Source organism: Eublepharis macularius, chromosome 7, assembly GCF_028583425.1.
Source record: "Eublepharis macularius isolate TG4126 chromosome 7, MPM_Emac_v1.0, whole genome shotgun sequence".
In the NCBI taxonomy this organism is placed as follows: domain Eukaryota; kingdom Metazoa; phylum Chordata; class Lepidosauria; order Squamata; family Eublepharidae; genus Eublepharis; species Eublepharis macularius.
In genome coordinates this window covers 93,978,655-94,001,052 of record NC_072796.1, presented here as the reverse complement: position 1 = coordinate 94,001,052, position 22,398 = coordinate 93,978,655, and the positions used below count along the sequence as shown (strand labels likewise).

Here is a 22,398-nt window from a genome sequence, read left to right as displayed (position 1 = left end):
AACACATTTTCTCATTAGTGCTAAATAACAGTATTGGTCACGATCCATACGGCCCATACATGTAAAGAGGCAGCCAGTTTTACAGTCTGACTGCAGCTCCCCCACTCCATACTGTGTGAGTCTCTCAACTTCCCAGTGCTCTGCTGAGTCCCTCAGCTTCAGGAGTGGCTTTTAGGGTTGGAGTAGGATTTTAGCTGCAGTAGGAAGAATACATGCACAAGTCCCTGAGTGCATGCAGCTCTTTAGATTCTAGCAGTTGCATGCATATAAATGTAATGTTCAATCTATTGCTGTTTTATCTGGTATGCTACTTGCATACCAGATGTGTTTTCAATGCTTATTTTGTCTTGTACTGCAGTCTTGAGCTTACCTTTTAGTATTCTAAGTTCTGCCATTCCATGAAACCCAGAGCTCATGTACACTAAGTAATGAAAATTGGAGAATTTGCTGGGAATATTATGTAGCTTCAGTGCCTTACTTTTCAAGGTGACTGTAATCTCACAGAAGGACATTTGAAGCACACAGAATTGATTCTGCAAAGTCTGTAGTAACACACAGAAACTAGAACAGCATGTGGTATCTTCAGCAACATTTCAGACTTCTCAAAATAGCTTTGTTCAGAAAATAATTCAATAAGAGAATGGGACAGCTGTTTTGTGAAAAGTTGAAATATATGCAGTACTTACTCTCCTAGTAAACCTAAGCTACTTTTACTGATTGAACAACATAAAATCTTCATATAAATAAAACTGCAAATATACCCAATACTTACGACTTGCAGACTCCTGGACCCTATGCTTCTATAGCACATGCATCTTAATTTTTGCCACTTGAGAGGTAAAAAAGCTGAATATAGAAAACAAATTCTGTAGTAAATAAGTGCAAGTATATTAATTGAACAGAAACACTCTCATACAGTCACAATACATAGGACTACCAGTATATTTGGATATTAAAGTAAACTTTATAACATTGAACTCTTCAATCATGTATTATCATTAAACACATTATAGCATATTAATTGTTGCCAAAATTATTTACCTTTAAACTCAAAATACGTTCTTGAAAATGTTGTGCCTACAGTTAGGTATTATCTAATGCTGTAGATAGTCTTATATAAGAATTTTCATGCTACACATTTTGAGTAAAGCCTTGCCTTTCATTGCACTCATTCCAAAGCTGGGGTGGGGAGGGGAGAGGGGGATTGTAGGAGTTGTTTCCGTGTCCCTTGAAATTTCAGTTTTTCTACTGGAAAAATTGTAAATATCTGAGGACTTTTTCGTACCATACATACGAATGAGAAAAACCTTCTCTTAAGAAGCATTTTGCTTGTACTAAAGTGATTTCATAAGGGTTTTTTAAAATCAGTGTTCCCCCAAATTAGGATATCTTTGGGAGCATAGGCAAACTATTTTTTCCATTGGAAAAAAATATTTAAACTTTTTTTTCTCCATAAACGTTCCCATTTTCCCCAGGCCTTCTTATCACTGTCAGGCAGTACAAATTTAAATGCTGGAATAACAGCAGTTGTGTAACTGTTGTTTGGCCTGTAGTTCATGTTTAAAGTATTAATAATCTAACATCTTCCTTACTGCCTGCTTCCTTATATGTAGAAGATTTGGGGGAGTTTTGCAAAGCTTTTAAATGTAGCTGTGATCTTCCCAGAAATCCAAGCAATAGGGTATGTTAGTAAATGTAAATTTTAATTCATATATGAATATATAGCACTCTCTAAAAGCTACTTATTTATTTGGTTAGCTTTTTCTAATTGTATCTATTTACGATTACTGCTTAGCTGAAATAGAATGAGTATTTTTAATCTTTAGATTGTTAATACTAAATTTTGGTGTTTTGATAGGGTCTTGTGTAATATTCAAACAGCTGAGCACAAGTAAGTAATCTTTGGCAACAATTATAATTGTAAAAGTTATACATGTAAGATTGTTATGGCTTAACTGAACTTTTTGGATAACATTATGGTGCCAGGGAGTAAAAACAAAGTTCTGAGACTTTGTCTTGTTATAATGGTATAGCTGTATAGAACTTTATCTAAGTACTTATGCATTTGACTGTATGCTGAGGCAGGGAACAGTTTAATGAAGAGCATGCAATTGCAAGTTTGAAAAGTTTTCAAACTTTATTTTGAAATATCAGCTCTAAATCAATAGATATTGAATAGGTTCATTATGTGACTGTTACACAACATACATATACACCTTGCAACTGTACTCAGTTGCAATGTTCTCTGTAGTTCTTCGACACGGTGTATTTCACTCTTGACCCTATTTCTAGGAGATGTACGAGTAAGAAGTCGGGCAGGATTTGAAACAGAGAGAAGAGGTTCTCATCCATACATTGATTTCCGTATTTTTCACTGTAAGTATTTAAATAATGGCAGAACAATACTGAAGAATACCATTTGTTTTTAGTTCCTGGGCTTCAAGAAATTGACTGGTTTAAAAATGGAAATTAACATTTTTCTTTCCTACAAGAGGGAATTTCTACTTAAAGAAATTATGCATATATAACATGCAGGATAGAAAACTCTTTTCTAAATCCCTGTGATACTGTGCTGAATATATAATGCTTTCTTGGCAAAAAAGAAACATCCACATTCTCTAGCACGTTGTATATTTGAATGATAAACCTCATTTCATAGAACCTTATTCATGATCACATAGCCATTATAAGCACCAATACCATATTAGTATGTTGATCATTGATAGAACATAACAGGAATTGTCTTTTAGGCTCTGATATAAACTTATCCTCCTACCACATATTCATATTTATAGAAAAGTCTTTATGCTGTTTGTAATTCATTCCCCAAAATTGTATTATATAATTTCAAATTCCAACAGTAAAATCCCCATTGATTATGTAATCTTCAGTTCTTACCTGAAGAATTGTTCCCCCCCCCCCAAGGTAGTAGTCTGCAGGACTCTCAGGTGGATCACAAGCCTTTCCAGGGCTACCCCATTTTTTATGCCTTTTGGGAAAACTTGCTGAGAAGAGAGCAAGGTTGTGATTCCTCCTGCCCCTGGAAGACATGGTGTGCCTAGGAAACACTGCCATGTTGTTGCAGCGAGTTCCCTCTAGGAGTCTTATCTCACTACAGATGCTGATTTTCTGTATTTCTTCCCCTGCTCTAATCAAGCTAATTACATTTTGCATTGTACTTTTACATCCTGACTTCCTTCTTTGCAATGTCCCTCTCACCTTCTGACTGGGATATAAGGGCTCAGGGATCTCCATTCCTACTAGTATCTGATGACAGGAGCTTGACTCTTGGAAGCTTATACCCTGGAAAACCTTGTTGGTCTTTAAGGTGGTACTGGACCTGTCTCTGAGCTGAGACTCAAAAACAAACCTCTCTGCAGCCCCTCTTTCTCTGTTGTGAAAAAAAGGTTTTGTGAAGATTCTTCTCTTGACCTTCCCCTCAACTCCTTTCCCTGTGCAAGTAAGACACACAAAATGGAGTGAACAGCCATGGTGAATATAGGAAGTCTCTAGCAGAAACAGTGTTGCTAATCATATTCCATGTGTGGAGAGAAGGTTGTGCTGCCAGTTTACCTATCCATACTCTGGTGGTTCGTACTAAGTGTTGATTTTGCTAGCTAGCTAGATTTGAAACAAGAAACTCAAAACTTGCTGTTATCATTCACTTGAATAAAAGAATTAGTTGAGCACCATTTTAATGCATTGTTTTAAAGCTAATAATAATAATAATACAAATAATAATATAAATAATAATAATAATATAAATAAAATAATAATAAAAATAAATTTGATTTGTAATCCACTCTCCCCACAAGCAGGCTCAGAACGGATCACATCCAGTCAAAACACAATAAAATATACAATATAAACGATATGAACAATTAAAACTGGTAGCATTAAAAGAACAGTTGCAATTGCACAACCCACCCTCAGCAGCGCATATTGCACAATCCCACATGTAATAATTTGGGTCCACAATGGCCAATGGTAAACAACAAATAAAAGCAGAAGCTGGGAGGCTGAGGAGGAGGCTGCTCACCTCAACCACCAAAGAACTGGTGGAACATCTCTGTCTTACAGGCCTGGTGGAATGATAATAAATCCCACTGGGCCCAGGTTGTCTTAGACAGAGAGTTCCATCAGGTTGGGGCCATGGTTGAAAAGGCCCGGGCCCTGGTCGAGGCAATACGAACCTCCTTAGGGCCAGGGACCACCAGTAGATGTTTTCCTGCTGAGCGGAGTGCTCTCTAGGGAGTATATGATGAGAGGCGGTCCCACTAGTATGCAAGTCCCAGTCTGCTAAGGGCTTTAAAAGTCAAAACCTTGAACCTGATCAAGAACTCCACTAGGAGCCAGTGCAGCTGGCACAGAACAGGTGTCACATGTGACCAGAATGGAGTCCCAGTCAAAAGATGCACCGCTGCATTCTGCACTAGTTGTAACTTCTAGAGCAGGCCCAAGGGCCTGCGTAAAGCAAGTTACAGTAGTCCAACCTAGAGATGACCATTGCATGGATCACTGTCACTAGGTTGCAGGGCGAAAAGTAGGGGGCAAGCTGCCTGATCTGACAAAGGTAGTAAAATGCCTTTCTTAGATAATATGGATAAAATTGGTTAATTGGATAAAATTTATTACCTTTGTTTAAATAATTTGCTCTCTAGAACTCTCTTGTAATATATTAGTACAAGCAGGGAACCCATGAAGACTTGCAGGGAATATCTCATTTTCCTCTTCCTCCTATTTCTTCTTTTTCTTCCCTGAAAGCCCAAATAGAATTTCCTCTTTTCTTGCTTCTTTCTCTCCTTTGCACCGTCCCATCATCCAGCCTTTTATCTGTCTCCCTTAATCTGAGCTATAGTTACTATTTATTTACCTCATTTGTACCTCACCTTTCTCTTCAGTGGGGACCCAAAGCAGCATACAGCATTCTTCTCTCCTCCATTTTATCCTCACAGCATCCCTGTAGGCAGATTAGGCTGAGATTGTGTGACTGGTCAAAGTTCACCCAGGGAGCTTCCTCAGCAGAGTGGTGATTTGAACCTGGGTCTCCCTAGTCTGACACTCTAACCTCTACACACACTGGCTTTCATGGAGCGGCTGCTGTTGAACGGGAGCAAGCAGCCAGTTCTGGCTGAATCATGCAAGTGATGTGGTTGCAAGTTGTCTGGTGGTTACTGCTAGTCTGGCCCCATTGAATCCACCCTCAAAGACCAACATGGAAAGGACCTTTCCTCCTCCTTCTGCCTTATGTTGAAAGAAACTAAGGTCTGAAGGCCTGCAATACTATTGTGGTTGCATAGCAATGACTGCTACATATGACATTCATTTCTTAAAACTACGAGCTCTATTACTTAGGGAGAGGTGATAATCCCTAATACATTTTTTAAAGGTTTCAGGTTTTCCTGCAAACCTGGATTATTTTTCAGATGTGTAGAAATATCTGTCTTGTCTGTTCATGGCTCCAGTTTCTGGATTTAAGTATCCACAGATTTGGACGTGTATAGGATTAGATATGTTGATTATGATGATTGTCACAGCAGGAAAAGAGCAGGGAAGCTCTCTGTAGGCTGCCTTAGCTGTTTTGCTAAGGAAAGCAACCGGGTGTTGCTCCTGATCTGGCCCCTCCTGAGATAACACTGCCCTCATGCCGCCGTCAGAAGCATTGGTTGTGTGAATTGTCTTTTGTAGTCTGGAGCCCTTGAACTGGACAGATGATGAGGGAGTTTTTTAGCTCATTGAAAGCCTGCTAACAGTGTGCTGTCCATTGTAACTTCTCAGGACTTTTCCTCCCAATGATATCTCTTAGTGGCAATGCTAACTGACTGTAGTTGTGTACTAACTTCCAGTAATATCCAGCCAACCCTAGTAAGGACTGGACTTGTGTCTTTGTTCTGGATACAGGTCAGTCCAGAATGGCCTTGACTTTGGCTTGTCCAGGAGAAATGGTCCCTTACCCTACTTTGTGTCCAAGGTATGTAACTTGGTTGAGGCCAGTTTGTCATTTCTTGGCCCTCAAGGTAAATCCAGCTTCTTTTGTCCTTTCCAACACTATTCACAGGTGCACCGGATATTGTTCGCACATCTGTGAAGTACAGAGACATCATCCAAGTATTCAACAGCAAAATCCTCCAACCCCTTCAGGAGCTTGTTGATGGCCCTCTGGAAGGTAGTGGGTGCCTTATTTCTGTCTCAGGCTTTCCCCACAGTTTTACACACCTCACAGGACTGGACAAACTTGCCAATGTCCTTACCCATTCCTTCCCAATAGAACTGTTGTCCCAGATGGTTCTTGGCCCTCCTCACTCCAGCATAACTACTGAGGTGAGTGTGAACTAGGCTCATGAACCAAAGGCAATATTTACTCAGTACCGCTAGCTGCAGGTGTGTTTTCCACTCACTCTTATGTCCCGATTGAAGGCACTCCTGATACAGCAAACCATGGTCCAACACAAATATGGAATGGAGGGATTCACTTGGAGGGTGATTCTTCAGTGCCTGTTGGCAAGCTTCCCTGAGACTCATATCCTTCTCCTGCTCCTTCTGGAAAACAGCTGCAGTCAGCTCCTGCTCCTTCTGGAAAACACCTGCAGTCACTTCACCTTGATCTGCGATGGAGTCTGGAGAGCTACTTCTTTTTTAGACTGTTTCTTTGTTTGGCTGTGGGTTAACACTTCTATGAAGTTCTCAGTCCCCAAGATGAGATCATCCAGCATAGCCCCAAAGTCTCTTAGAAATTGCACATATACATCTGTTACTGGATCAACTTTTGAAGTCCCCGATCCCAGTTGTTCTTTTTTCCATTGGAGCATGTGCTGTGCCAGGTCTTCCCCTACAAACATAGCCACCGGGGTGTAATCATGCACAGCAACCTTCCATTGTCTGTTCCACCCCTTGTATTGAATTGGTATCTTGGCCACCAGGAGGGTAATCCCTTCTACTTCGTGGAGGCACTGCACCTGTCTTTCCTCACTCTGGACAAGATATTTAGGCTCCACAAGAGCACGATGGACTGTGGTCAAAAGGGAAGTGGTGTCTCACCAGGCTATAACATCACACCCATTCATATTGATCTCCTTATGGTGGTGCCAGGGAATATATTCTGGGTCAAAATCAGGAGGAGTGGGTTGGGAACCCGTCGGGAACATGTGATGTGTGCTCATGCTGGACTTGGGATACTTATTACAGATGTATCCCAGCTCATTTCATGCGTAACACCGGGGTCCCTTCCAGTCTCCTGCTGACAACTGCAAATCAGTACTTGAAGAATCAGGACGCCATTGCCTGTGCTGTGCTCCTCTAGCTTCTAGCTGCTCTCTGGACTGTGTTGGGAGCTTCGAGGATTCCCTCGGGCACCAATTACGGTTGGTGTTGGGTCTCTGCTCCCCGTATGCTTCTGCCAGATGCTCCACCCATTGTCCAGCTTCTTGGAGAGTGGAAGGGCTCTTATCTATAAACGAGTGTCTAATGTGGTCAGGAATGAGAGTCAGAAACCGATCAGTGCACATTAGAGTCTTTATATCAGCTAGGGTCTTAACAGCAGCTACTTCAACCCATAGATCATAGGCCTTCCCCAGTCTATAAATTAACTCTGGTTAGGACTCCCTGTTTCAAGTTTTACTTCTTTAAATCTCTTGTGTGCTCCTTCTTTGGACAACCCCACCCTCTCGTGTACTCTGTTTAAACAGCTTGTAGTCTGTCTTCTCTTCACCTTCCATTTGTCCAGACACTGAGGCCAGAACTCCACTCAGCTGACGTCCAACTTTTCCATGTACAATTCTGGAGGGACCTTGTAGTCCATGCAAACTTGCTCAAAGTTCTGCAGAAGTGCTTCAGTGTCCTTCCCTACCCTGTATAGAGGATATTTTCAGCTGTCTCTCATCGCAGCAGCATCTGGAGGAAGCAGCCCCTTGTCAATCCTTGCAAGCGCAATCTTGTGTGTCAGCTTTATTTTTTCTCTTTCCAGCTCTATCCTAGCCTTCTCGAGGTCTGCCTGCTTAAGTTGCAGTTGGAGATGCAAGCTGTTTGCTCAGAGGCACCATCGTTTGAGACGTGGTTGCTTCAACCAGTGGTATGCCTATAGTTGACAATAGTCCAGCAGCCCATTTCCGGGTTTTGCTTTTAGGAATGGCAGTACGCTCAGTTTTTTCTGTCTCATAATGGAGGAACATATACTCCTGTTTCTAGTCTTGCTATCCTGTAGACCTGAGAGCTAAGAAAATAAAACTTCACCAGTATCTTTACTGAATTCTTCTGTGCTCTGGCAAGCAACTTCAGAAATGTTGCTTCTTCAAGCCAAAAGTCAAAAAGGGTTTTTTTTAAGTTGGTAAGGTAAGACAAGGCCAAATAACACTCTGCCTCTCACTGAGTCTAAACTTTAGTCCATCCCACCAATAGACCACCATGTCACAGCAGGCAAGGAGCAGGGAAGCTCTCTGTAGGCTGCCCACCACTCTGGTACAGGTATCCTCAGAAGGGCCCAGACAACCAAACCGACCCCTTTTGTTTACTCTTTCCAGTAGGTTTTCTATTAAGTGTGATCAAATGAGGTGTGAGGACCCAGGCACACCATAAACAACTTTATTTTAAAAGGTTTAGTAATAACTGATGTTCAAAACTCTGTAAGATAAGGAAAACAGTAAAGGTTGGGGAACAAACAAAATAAAGCACCCTAATGCATCTAACTAGAAGTTTCTTGGTGACTGTCTCAACTGTCTCACCCCTTCTGAATGAGAGAGCCTTCTGTCTGCGGCAGCTTCTCCTCAGCTCTGCTCCCTAGGAGTGAACACACTCCCACCGTGGTGAGGCCTTTTATCCCTTCTCTCAGGCACCATACCCCGACTTCTCAGTTGGTGCAATTTCCCCCTCCAAATCCCCTCTTAATCTATCACAGGGTCCCGATAAAAGGGACCTGGGAAATGTAGGCCCTGTAGTCACTTTAGTACAGGCTTCCCCAGAGCCACTAGGCTTCACTAGGCCTGGGCCCGTAACAGTGATTCACTTCAATTTTTATTTCTACTTGCATGAGTTAGACAAGAACTAATTCTTCACTTAAAATAAGTGGATACCAATAGAGATTAAATCTTTCTAGTAGTATTGTTTTTCATAACACAGTACATTTGGTGGGGGGCGCGGGGCTGTTCTGTGATTAAAAGCCAGTAACATGGCAGACAGTCCTGAAACTGCCAGTTGGTCATGCATCAAAGGCAAGATGGGATGATGAACTTTACTGGTAGTATATTTCAGTGTATTTTATTGGAGCAGTTTATGGGGTATGTGTGACTGGTATATTTTCAGGCAACTAATAAATTATAATGTGCTGACGACCAGTCTTTTTTAATTTACCTGATAATAATAATAACATTCGAATAATAATAACATTCGATTTATATACCGCCCTTCAGGATGATTTAACACTCACTCAGTGCGGTTTACAAAGTATGTTATTATCCCTACAACAAAACACCCTGTGAGGTGGGTGGGGCTGAGAGAGCTAGAAGCTATGACTGACCCAAGGTCACCCAGCTGGCTTCAAGTGGAGGAGTGGAGAATCAAACCCGGTTCTCCAGATTAGAGTCCCATACTCTTAACCACTACACCAAACTGGCTCTCTGATAAATTGTTCCCAGGTTTTTAAAGGTGAACATTGTGTGGGAAGTGATTGCCCCTTCTTTCTATGACAATATTTGGTCAAAACATCTTCTGGTTTCTTGCTTTTGTACAGCACTTTATTTTAAACAATCTGTTACAGCACTCAGACACACGTGAAAGGAGTACTATACCTACTATACCCAGTCTTGCATAATTCATTAGTTCTTTGCTAACCACTGAAAGCTTGGAATGTAGTAATCTCAGTAGTTGCAGAACTTATTATATCCTTCAAACTTTTGATGAGAAGATGTTAAAAGCTTTATATAGAAATTTTCCTGAGAAACTGTAGCTGAAGAGAAAACGCTAATGTATACAGCAATTCTTATTCATATTACATGAACATGTATTAAATGGGACCAAGAAACTAGGTTTCAGACTTCCAATTTAATGTTATTTAAATAACAGCTTAGTAAGGCAGAGATTAACAGTGCAATCCTAAGAAGAATTGCTCCAGTCTAAGCCCATTGAAATCAATGGGCTTCGACTGGAGTAACTCTCCTTAGGATTGCTCAGTAAGTCTATAAATTAGTTGGTCAATAAGGCTATAAGTTAGTTGATTACGATCAGCAAATTGCTAACTACCTTTGGGCAGTATTCAAGTGCTTAGGTCATAACCAGAAAATATAAATATATTGAATACTGATAATGGCATAGTGGCTACCATGGAGACATTTGGCTGCAAACTGGTACATTAGTTGGTATTATCATTTCCTGATTATCTAAATTCTCTGCTTTTTATGTTGGGGTTTAACTGTGTTGGTCAAAACCCATTTTTTATCAAAGGGGACACAATATAATTATATTAAATGGATGATTCAGTTGTAACTAATTTGTCTTGTATAGCTGGTTCTCATGAAAAAAATCAGAATTTATTGAATTTTCAGTAAAGAAAAATTCCATTCTTTTTTTTTTAAAAAAAAGAAAACTAAGTGAAACATACAGTTTGGCAAGAGATCACTGGAACTGAAAATGTTAAATTGTTTACTAATAATCTATTTTTATTGTTGGCAAAAAGGAAACATGTTTAGGGCAAACGTGTAACTTCTGAGAGATTTTAAAAAGCTCTTGTATCATGTTGTTGGGGTTGTGAGGCAGGTGACTAGGTCTCTTGACTTTATGTAAAGATTATGGTTTTGCTTTCTCTGGCACTGAATAGCTGCCTGCGTTTTGCCCAGCTGTAAATAAATCCATGCCTGTTGTGATGGGGAGAGAAAGGTGATGGTCACATTGCTCTTTCTATTTCTGTGTCTTATTAGAAGGGTTTATAATCAGTACTGGCTGTTTAAAAAGCACATCTGCATATGAATAAAATTAATGTCTCATCTACTTCTGATCTCTGAAATACTAGATGAGGTGTAGCACAAAAACTTTTAGAATGTTTGAACTCTTACCTTTAAAAACACACCTTATTTAAGTATATTAAATCCAGAAAATGTTATTTTTGAGGTAACCTTCCAGTCTAAATAACTGTGTTCTCCTATTTATCCTTTCCATCTTTTTCTGACTCTTATTCTTTCTATGATGTGCTCTTGCTGCTGCTTTCAAAGCCTGAGAAACCCCTTTCCTCATATCAAAACAGTGGTTTGAAATCCATTTGTACAGGTACAACTTTCTCTGGTGTAGCCCATGAAATTATGAGGCAGCATACCTTTATTTGCTGCCATTCCTTTTCTGTAGGCAATCTTTTAAAACTAGTTCTAGAATGAAAGCAAGAGAATTTTTCAAACCCTAGATTCTCAAGGGGGGAAATTCCGCAAACAAGCAACTGTCTTTGCTCTTTCTTCAGGATTATGGCATCTTTAAACAGAGGTGAAAGATTTCATCCTCTGGAAATGTCAATAGTTTTAAGTGGGGAGCTTGGAAAAGGGATAAGACATGATTGGTAAAGATGTGTGTCTTGCTGGCAATTAAGATGGTCATCTTAACATGTTACCAGCAGAATCATAATTATTTGGTTAGCTAAAAGTAAACAGTACTCTAATGTAAGTTGAGTAGCTGTTAGAGTTTAATAATAAAAAATTACAATTCCTGCTGGATGACAGTGTAGAATACTTTGCTTTTCTTGCAGAGGAGTTAGCCGTGTTAGTCTGTGGTAGCAAAATCAAAAAGAGTCCAGTAGCACCTTTAAGACTAACCAATTTTATTGTAGCATAAGCTTTCGAGAATCAAGTTCTCTTCGTCAGATGCATGATACAGAGACTGGTCAAATACAGAGGAGGAGGGAGGAGAAGAGGAGGAGAGAGAAAAGTCAATTAGCGGGGGGAGGGGGAGGGAGCAACCAAAACATTCCTTTGCTAGTATATGTAAACATCTCCTTTTAGTGTGTGTATCAGTTGGCTTCAAAGGAGTTTGCCCTGTTAGTCTGTAGCAGCCAAACAGCTAGACCATCCAATTCCAATGCAGTATGAGCCTTCGATAACCACAGCTCTCCCTGCCAGATGCATCTGACAAAGAGATCTGTGGTCCCCGAAAGCCCACGCCAGGTGCCACTGAGCTCCCCCAGACCCCACCTACCAGGAATGTCTACCAGGACATTCCATCAAAGACTTAAAGGTCGCTGTAGTTCAACAGAAACTTTTCAAAAACAAAATCCAACGGGAGGCTGCTGAACTGGAATTCGTATGCAAATTTGACTCTGTCAAGCTGGGACTGAATAGGGACTATGAATGGTTATCACATTATCACAGGTAACAGATTTCCTTTACAGAGGTGGGGTCTGGGGGAGCTCAGTGGCACCTGGCGTGGGCTTTCGGGGACCACAGATCTCTTTGTCAGATGCATCTGGCAGGGAGAGCTGTGGTTATCGAAGGCTCATACTGCATTGGAATTGGATGGTCTAGCTGTTTGGCTGCTACAGACTAACAGGGCAAACTCCTTTGAAGCCAACTGATACACACACTAAAAGGAGGTGTTTACATATACTAGCAAAGGAATGTTTTGGTTGCTCCCCCCCCCAATTGCCTCTTCCCTCTCCTCCTCTTCTCCTCCCTCCTCCTCTGTATTTGACCAGTCTCTGTATCATGCATCTGACGAAGAGAACTTGATTCTCGAAAGCTTATGCTACAATAAAATTGGTTAGTCTTAAAGGTGCTACTGGACTCTCTTTGATTTTGCTTTTCTTGTTTTTGAACTGTAGATGTCTGAACAATTTGTGTCAATTAATGACACAAGAATGTAGATCTTCACATTTAAGGATGTTAGTGTAGTATAGTGACGAAACATTAATAGCAGCTTGTGCCTCGGAGAAGAAACGTGGTTTTGATTCCAGAGCTTATACATTTGTTTCATCTAGGACAGTTGAGGTGACAATTCACAGAAAGCAGCAGTAACACTTTAGTCATCTTTTTCTTGTTACATTTGCTGTGTGCCTCTTTCAGCTGCTACAAGATGCTGGTGCGAGACAGTGTAGGTTCTTGCTTGGCCTAGACCATCTCACAATTACTTCAGTGGCAGAAGGAATTGCAGCTGTAGCTGCACCTGTTCCAGAAAATTAACATAAGTGGGTCTTGGGTAGCTGTTAATTAAAGGGTGAAGCAGAATACTTGTCTTCCTGAACTGGAATTCTGTGAATAATAAGAATGTTTTTTGTTGCTGGTTTTACTAGGGGTAGACAGCAGTGGTCAGAGTGCTCACAGGAATTCTGCGAAACAAATTGAGGAGGATATACATTTTGGAATGAAGTGCGTTCTGTAATGTGGACTTTTTGCAGATAGTATGCTATTCAGGGTTAAAGAATTGGGAGCAGGTTTTGGGATTGCATGTTTCCTCCCCCACCCCATTCCTTCTTGTGTGTGAATCACATGCTAACCCCTTCCTTGGGGTTGTCATAATATTTGGTGATTAAAAAAGGATCCTAGGACACTTGTAAAATTCCTTAGGTACCTGGGTTATTCAGTTCTGAAACAGAATTAAGGAACCTCTAGTCCTTTATGCAGTGTGATATATTTTCCAATTCTTTCATGTGACATCTTTTTATAATGTAAACAAAAAACATAAGTATATCATGGTGTCACTTTGACACCGTAGAGTTTTAAAACAATCTTTATATTGAGTTTTCTAAGTTTATCCATTATGATATTGTTTCTGTTGTGTTGTATCATGTGTTGATTCAGAAAATAGATCCTAATTTTTTCCAGTTGTAATGGCAGTAGATGTTTGAAACCACAATATTTTACTATCATATCTGTGTTTTTAAATGATCAGATTAATTGATCTAGCACAGTATTTCTGTGATTCAAAGACTTCTGCTTATGGAGCATGACTTTTTCAGCCCCTCCTCTAAAGTAACTTGAAATGCCTCCTGAAATATGTTCCTGGGAGCTGTGTTTGATCCAACCCAATGTATATGTATTAGAACACAGAGCTCTAAATGAATATTATTCTTATATATTAGTTGATTATTACTCAATAGTATTGCTTTTAATGAATGTATATATTGCATATTAAGTTTTTACATTTCCACCCCCCCAGCAAATTCTGAAATTGAAGTTTCTGTGTCTGCAAGGAATATCCGAAGGTTACTGAGTTTCCAGCGGTACTTGAGATCTTCCCGTTTCTTCCGTGGTATCACTCTTCCAAATTCTTCAAATATTTTAGACGATGATTATAATGGACAAGCTAAGGTTTGTGTGTGAAGTTCCAGATTAAAACTGCATTTTTACTTTGCCCTGAAAGAAGTATTTGTGTAAGATAAGGTCTAAAGTTACCTAACAGTGCAGTCCTATGTATAGTTACCCTATAAAGCTATTGAAATCCAGTACATTTGCACAGTAGTGCATTGTACATGACGTACTAAATGTTGGTGCTTAAACAAAATTATTACCAGTAAAAAGAATATTACATTTGCCACTGGGGGAAATAATTTGGATAGATAGATAAGATAATGTTTATTTCAAAGGCAAAACAACTGTTTCTTGTTTTGCAAAACAACAGATAATGAAGCTGACTAGAATGACTTCAAAGATGGCTTAAATATAATACCAAACAAAAATGCTCTTTAGAACCTCGCTAAATGCTCTAAAACCAGATAAGTTGGGAGCCCTTTGTTCAGTATCTGTGGTTAACACTTGGTTTTAGATATTCTTCCTGCAATTTAGCTTATTAGCAACTTAGTAGCTGGGTAGTTCTTAAGATACTTAATGGATATTTCTGGATAATGTAAATATAATACTATAAAATTTGTCTCCTCACCACTGTTTTGATGAGGAAAGAATGACCTCTTCAGAAAATGTTTTAAAATATGGTCCAAGGCCGGTGCTTTTGCCCTGCCCTCACCAATAGAAGTTGGGATGAAGTAAAAAAACTGGTACTGATTGTATAATGGCTTGTACACAAATTTGTGCCATTGTTTTGCAAGGGGCTGCATAACCTGAACCGTCACTGTTTTTTTATGCTACAGAATGGCATATATTCTGTCACACAACTGATCTGTTATCTCTGCATATGGATCATTCAAGTTTAGAGCAGAAGCACAGAACTGTAGGATTCCTGTAACATGAGGAACTGGTTTTTGTGTGCTTTTCTTTGCACATAGAACATTTCTAGAGACAAATACACTTTGTAGAATAATTGTTCCCTCAGTTGCAGCCTTTATATTCCATTAGTAAAGCTCAACTGTTTGCTTTGCCTGTGAAACAGAAAGGAATGCTGTAGTTACAGGCATGATTCTGGCCACCTTTATATTCTTTCCAGCAGGGCTCATTTCGAGGGGGAACATGCAGAAACACAGTTCTAGCAGTTCCCCAAAGAGGTCACATGACAGGTGGCCCCGCCCACCCGACAGCCATTTTGGGCCCGTTTCGGCCTGGATTGGGGCCGAAACGGCCCGGATCGGGCCTCTGACGGGTGGTGGATCACTCTCCTGCTCAGTAGCGGCCCAATCCTGACCGATTTAGGCCCCCTTTCAGCCATTTTCAGCCCCTTTTTGCCATTTTGGGCCCAATTTTCACCCTGAATGGCCAGGATTGGGTCCAAAACAGCCATGGTAGGTGATGTCAGAGGGTGTGGCATATGCAAATCAGTTATGCTAATGACACACTTCCGGTGCTGGCAAGGGGAGTGGCATATGCTAATGAGTTGTGCTAATAAGTTATCCTAATGAGTTCCTCCAGCTCTTTTTCTACGAAATGACCCCTGCTTTCCAGTATCCTTTCACTATTAATAAAGTATGGAAGCCTCCCAGAGAGAAACAAAGCTTGATTCTAATCCACAATGTATGAAGATGTATATTAACTCAGAGTAAAATATTGTCTTGTTTCTCTTTTCAGTGTATGCTAGAGAAGGCTGGAAACTGGAATTTTGATATCTTCCTTTTTGACAGGCTAACAAATGGTAAGGATAATAAGCAGCCAGGCATGAATGTTATGCAAGCCCCTTACCTTCTGCTTTGCTTTCTAGTGCATGCAAGTATTGTACATACTCTCTGTAACCACTGTAAATAACATACTCTCTCAATCGGAGACCAGTATTTAGTCACAGAAAGCCAATTTGAACTTGCAGTCTACTAATAAACCACATTTTTCAGCACCTCATTTTTAGTGCATGGAATAGCTCCAATTTGTGGCACTTAGCATTTCTTTCCATGATATTCTCTGGCTCAGGGATTTGATATTAGGGGTGTGCAATCTGGGTCCAGGAACTGGGGACGAAAGCCAGATTTATGACGATCGAGGTAAATCTGGTTTCCCATTTTCAGGTAAAGAACCCCAGAGACCCTGGACTCTGCTGGGCCGGATTATTTGGATGTTGCATGCAGGCGCAAATGGAGCTGAGCTCCACGTAATGGCAAGAGTGTGGTGTGAGGCTGGAGAGATGGGGAAGGAGGCAGCAAGCAGAGTGGATTCTCATTTTATTCTGTCCCTCTCTCCTGCCCAAGCTGCAAAAGAGCTCTTTCAAGCAGCTGCCGCTGGCTACCTTTTAAACTTTGCATAGTGGCTTAGTTGCTGGTACCTGCACTTTCTGAAAAGCAAGAGGTCAGTAGGTTTCACATTAACTCTTTCCTCACCAAAACCCAGGAAAATAAGCCCCTGCCAGTTTGTGTACCCTACCCCCCACACCCAGGTGTCCCATCTTTGCTCTGTGCTATATTTGACCCTTGCAGAAGATACAGTATTCCCTCTGAGCTACTTCCCTCCCAGTTCACTTTTCTGTCCCAGTAGATTTTTTTATTCCTCATAGACACTGCCTGCCAACCATTTAAAAACTTTTAAAAACTCCCTCCTTGCTCCAGGGGCGGGGTTTAAAGTTTAAATCGCCCTCCGCGCTGCTTGCGAGTGGTTCTGAGGGCGATCTAAACTCTCCTCTGGAATTCAGGGGAGCAGGACCACCAGCCACATGACCATTTTGAAGAGGTGCCAGAATACCATTCTACCGCATTGCGGCTGAAAAAAAAGTCTTGCTCAAGGTGATGAACAATGCAGCAACCAAGTTGCAAGGACTCAAATTATAATTGTCCAACTAAAAATTAAAATGGCAGATTAAAACACACAATTTACCAATTTAAAAGCATTCTGACTTAAAATACACAAGAGTTAAAGCACACAGGACTAGCAAATTAGCAGCCAGATCTGCTAGGGAAAAAAAAAACTTCCAAATGCTCTTTGAAGCAAGACTACCTAACATGCCTTTCTGAATGCAGCAAGGGAAGGTGACTTTGTTACCCATTCTGACTAGCCATTCCAAAGGATTGGCTCATCCCATAAAAAACCCATGGTCTTGCTATGGCCATACTAACTGCCTTAATAGAGGGCACCTTAAGGAGGCGACCATCTCTAGAACATAACTGGCTCAGGGAAGTTTACTGGGAGACGTGGTTCTTACTTAAATTTCTTAATTTAAGAATGACAGCCTGTGATGGTGGGGATGCAATTTAGCCCGTGTCAGTGTAAATACCCCAGCACCCACCTGAATGCCTTGAGAAGATGATGCTGAGAGTTGCAGGGGAAAGGAACTAAATTTCTTGATGGGGCTTTTTGCAGATGCACTGCTGCTGGACAAACAGGTGTCTGCCAACACCTTCTGCTAGTTCTGCATAGAATCCTGCCCATTGTGTTCTCTTCTAATTCATTGGTAGCTAAACAGATGGGTGGGTGTGAAGGCAGGAGCAAACTGCAATGCAGACGAGCCCTTTAGAATCATAATTATTGTTAAAAATTACACAAATATGTACTGGCTGATAACTTCAAGTTTTCTGTTGTCCATGGAGTAGAAATAAAATGTTTGACAAATACTGTGACTGTGTACATATAAATGATAAGGAATGATTTTAGTAAGCCAGCCAGCAATAGGCTACTTAAAGCATGTCTCACAGAACTGAGTAAATCAAATGTGAAGGGCTGCAAAATATGTAGGTTCACTTTTCAGTACTGGATTTGATTTTTTTAATATCTCAGGTCACTGCTAGTGAATATTAAACACTGAAGTGAAACTACAAAAAGTTTTAGGAATTATATTCTATATAAGAAGGCAGCTATTGTTTCCTTAATTTAAAAATATATTTTATGGAATTTTATGTCTTTCTTTGTGGAGCTTAGTTTATTCAATTTTATTTGAAATATGTTTGCTTTTTCCCTGAGCATCTTAAGGGTCCCATGTGTATGTAGGTGTAATGATTTCAAGAAATGGGTGCATGTGTCTTTAAATGTTTGGTGAGATAGGTGAAAAGTGGGGGGTGAAAGAGAGAGATGAGTGAGTGATATGATTGGTTGATGACAGAGTGGGCGGAGTGAAGGCAGTTTTCAGTTGTTGAGGGAGAGAAAAAGGTTCAGTTAGGGCAAGAGAGGCGAGCTGTGTGCAGCCTGAGTGTGTTCATGTATTTGTGAGGGAAAGGCAACCTGAGTGGAAGCCTGAACTGAATGTATCTGTGAGACTATATATTCATTCTGTTTGAAGCAGGCAAACTGTGTGTGCGCCTGAGAGAGAAAGAATTGAGAGAGAGAAGAAAGCAGGCTGGCTGTGTGCTGTCTGAGGAGTTCTCTGTGAGGGAAATATAGAGCCTAGAGAAAGAGGCTAACTGTGTGTGAAGCCTTACAAGAGATCTGTGTGAATGAGTTTGGATGAAGCAACTAGAAGAACTAAGAACGACTTTTATGTAACCAATACGCTTCTTAAAAAAATAAACTTTGTTTTGTTATATCCCAGTGTTATTTCCCATTCCTATCCTCAGGGCCACGTAGAACCACGAAGGAGCCTGACGCTCAAACACGTTACAAAAGGGAAAATTTAAATAAAACATTTTGGAATAATATATTCCTGGTGGCAGCAAACTACCCAGAGGGTGTAAGGGGGAGATTTAAAGCAAAATCCACCCTAAAGAAAGTGAAGATCATAACAGTAGGCTTCCCAGGAGATCACTTATTCAGGCACTGAACTGATCCATTAGCTTTAGTAGGGTTGCTCTGTCTTTCCAACCATATTCTTGAATAGTTTAGGTGGCTTGACATGCTCTAGTAACGGGGTCGGTAAATAATAAAATACGTTTCACTTTCCATGACAAGGAAATCAGGTACGTGGATCATCTGCAAGTGTGCACTTTACTGGCTTGAATCTGTTATTCATGTAATAAAATTACTTACTAGTCATTCAAGCTTTTGATGTTTTCAGTTAAACATGTTTTTATTATTTTTCCTTAGGAAACAGTTTAGTCACCTTAACCTTCCACCTGTTTAATCTTCATGGACTTATAGAACACTTCCAGTTAGATACAATGAAACTCCGCAGATTTTTAGGTAAAAGACTTTGATGTGTTCATAATTTAAAGCTAGTTTTGAAAAATCCTGATTAGACTTTTAAGTGGTAAAATTTCAGTAAGGTCCTTTCCAGACAAAAATATTCTTGGTGCTGATCTGCAACCATATCTCAATATTCTGTTGCTATCCAAAGAATGAGAATTCACAAAATTGCAGTTACCTTGCTTGTTATAAGCCGTTTGTCAGAGGCATTGGCCAGTAGACCTAGTTATTTCTGTACAACCATGTTTTCTACCTTGTGCTCCTAATTGCTGTAGTGTTGCTTAGGTGGGCAAGTTGCACTTTTCAACCGTGAATTCACTGTAGTATGAGTTCCTTGAAAATGAAATGAAATTCTGACAGCTGAAGCACCACCTTGGGAAAAGTTTGGGTTCCTAAGCAGCAGCTGTTTTGTGCCACTGTCTGGAAAGACCCTTGTGCTAGTTTTGCTTTTGGATCTGTATAAAATGCATTTTCTCTGTTGGGGTTTTCCTATTTTAGAGAAGTTTTATTTTGAAATATTGATTTCCAAAGAAAGACAGACAGACAGAAAGAACTGGGCAACTGTTGATGCTTTTCAGAGCAGCTAACACAAACCTGATTAATAGATTCAAAAGATTGAATTTTATCCAGAAGTTTTATTTCTTATGCATAAGTCTATCTGCTTAGTGTTATGCCTGCACACATGCTTGTTTGTATTTTCATTTAAACGAATGCAAATTTACTGGTGATTAACATGTTCTGTAACTTGCACCTCCCTATGCAGTGCAGTAAGGAGGCAACCCTGCTTACAGGTATGAGGGTAAATGCAGTAGAGCAGTAAGAAGTTACATATTGGTCCAGACCTCTTGCCTATTAGAGTAGTAGTGGCAAGCTCCAGGATTTGTGTGTGTGTGTATTAGCTAAGATCAGCCAACAGTCTCTTAAAGCTTTTGTGCAGTATAATTCTGTGTGGTTTACATCTGTATTACCTCTGTTAATAAATGTGCAGTATCCTGTAGCTAATGAGAAGCTTATTTAAATTATCTAGATTCATATGGTTTTTGAGCCTTTAAGCAATCTTGTCTCTTGCTTTGCTCCTTTGAACTTTACTCTTTAATGTGAATTGTAGTCTTCATCTGCATCTTTTTTAAAAAAAAAATTATTCAATTTTAGAACTGTAACAATAATCAAACAACAAACCAATATAATACATTGCATTTACAAATATTAACACAGTGCTACAACTTTAATACATCAACAGTGAATGGTGTGAAGAGGGAGGTTGCAGATCTCTTGCTTCTATGAATTCGTAAAATGGGATCAATTTTTCCCAGAAGTTTGATCCCGAAGATTGATATTCTGTCTGATGTAGATTGTCAGTTATTTTTTCCATTATCAAATGGTTCCAGATTTTTGTAAACCAAAGTTCTGTAGTAGGTGGAGATTGCTCCTTCCATTTGGTTGCTATTGCACTCCTAGCTGCCACCAGGAGAGAGTTGATAAGGTCTCTTCTAACATTTGGGTTTGATGTCTCATCCCACAGTCCCAAGAAGATTACTTTTGGCGACATAGGGACATTGTACCCTGTTATTTCCTTAATAATATTTAGTATTTCTGACCAAAATCGAGATATCAAGGGACATTCCCACCAACAGTGAGCAAAATTACCCTCATTATTGCATGTCTTCCAACAAGAGGGTGATGCTGAAGAATAAATTAAGGAGATTTTTTTGGGTGTTAGGTACCACCTGTGTATAATTTTATAGCTTTGTATTTTAGTTAATATAGTTGAGGATTTATTTAATTTTGATGCCCATACTTTTTCCCAGTTGTCTAATGTCAGTACTTCATTAAGATCTATATGCCATTTAGTTTGATAATTAAAATTGTTAGGGATGTTAGAGGACAATAGCAGGCCAAATATTTTTGAAATCATGCCCTTTTTTGATATTTTTTAGCATCCATGAATTGCTCAAATCTTGTCTGAGTTGCATTCATAAATCTGCATCTCTAAATATTTTTGGGATACTGGCTTAATTTACAAAATTCTTTCAATGGAATTATTGCTGGAGATCAGTGTACAGTTCATTAAACCTTGATGAAGAATTTAATTTGGTGTTATAATGGTTTAATCTACAATAATACATACATACTCCTTGTAGCGGAAGATTGTCCTGCTTAGTATGCTAGTCAAAGGGGATAACTGTATGTGACCATGCTGTAATAGCATGGTGGTGAAATGGTACCTTCCCTCTTTCACACAAGTGATTTTCAGTGTGAATTGGACCTTCTGTGTTAGATTCTCATTGTATAAAAGCCTGAGTCATGGTGTTCTACCCTTTCTTGTTGAACAGAAATAGAATAAACCAGACATTCTTGCATATCACTTGATTTACATTAGAGGAGAGAGGCTGACCTGGTGCTGCTGCTTCATGTCATAGTGCCTGCTTCAGCTGAATCATGACCAAGGCTGTTCTTGTTTTTAGGGAGAAAAAAATCCTGTGTGTTAGCCTGTGTAAAATTCTCAGTTATTCTACCACTGATACTGTTTTTTTTCTTTTTTTTTAAAGTAATGGTTCAAGAAGATTACCACAGTCAAAATCCATATCACAATGCAGTTCATGCTGCTGATGTGACTCAGGCCATGCACTGTTATTTAAAGGAACCTAAGGTAACAGTTTTCTCCTGTTTATTCCAAAGATGTTATGGCAGAACCCTCAGCCAAGCCTTTCACACCCACTGCCACCCACCATAAACCTCCCTTCACAGGTTTGGGGCTTCCCAGGCAGATAAAGGCTGGTCATCAAATGCCGCCTATCTAGCCTCCACTTCAGCAGGCAGAGAGCCTGACCCAAATCCTCACAGGGTCCCCTCTCTGCTCTATCAGAGGCTCCACGAGACAGGCAGCATGTTCACTGTATTTACTTCCCCTCACCTAGCTACTGTCCAGGGCTTTTGGGGAAAGGGAACTTAGAGGCTCCCTATATATTCTGCCACCATTTAGTTCACTAGGCCCATGTAACGTGGGTCACATGTTTGACAT

The 22,398-nt window shown here is 40.0% G+C and overlaps 1 protein-coding gene across 2 annotated transcripts in view; it reads left to right on the top strand.

The window, feature by feature from the left end:
* Positions 1-22,398, top strand: part of PDE7A (phosphodiesterase 7A) — a 75,452-nt gene that overhangs the window by 37,722 nt on the left and 15,332 nt on the right. Inside the window, exons 3-7 of one of the 2 annotated variants that reach the window (XM_054985414.1) lie at positions 2,293-2,376; positions 14,119-14,270; positions 15,915-15,978; positions 19,278-19,373; positions 21,926-22,026. In XM_054985414.1, coding sequence (XP_054841389.1) covers positions 2,293-2,376; positions 14,119-14,270; positions 15,915-15,978; positions 19,278-19,373; positions 21,926-22,026 — 497 coding nt within the window. The remainder of the gene's footprint in view (positions 1-2,292; positions 2,377-14,118; positions 14,271-15,914; positions 15,979-19,277; positions 19,374-21,925; positions 22,027-22,398) is intronic. The other variant, XM_054985415.1, reaches the window with a different exon arrangement.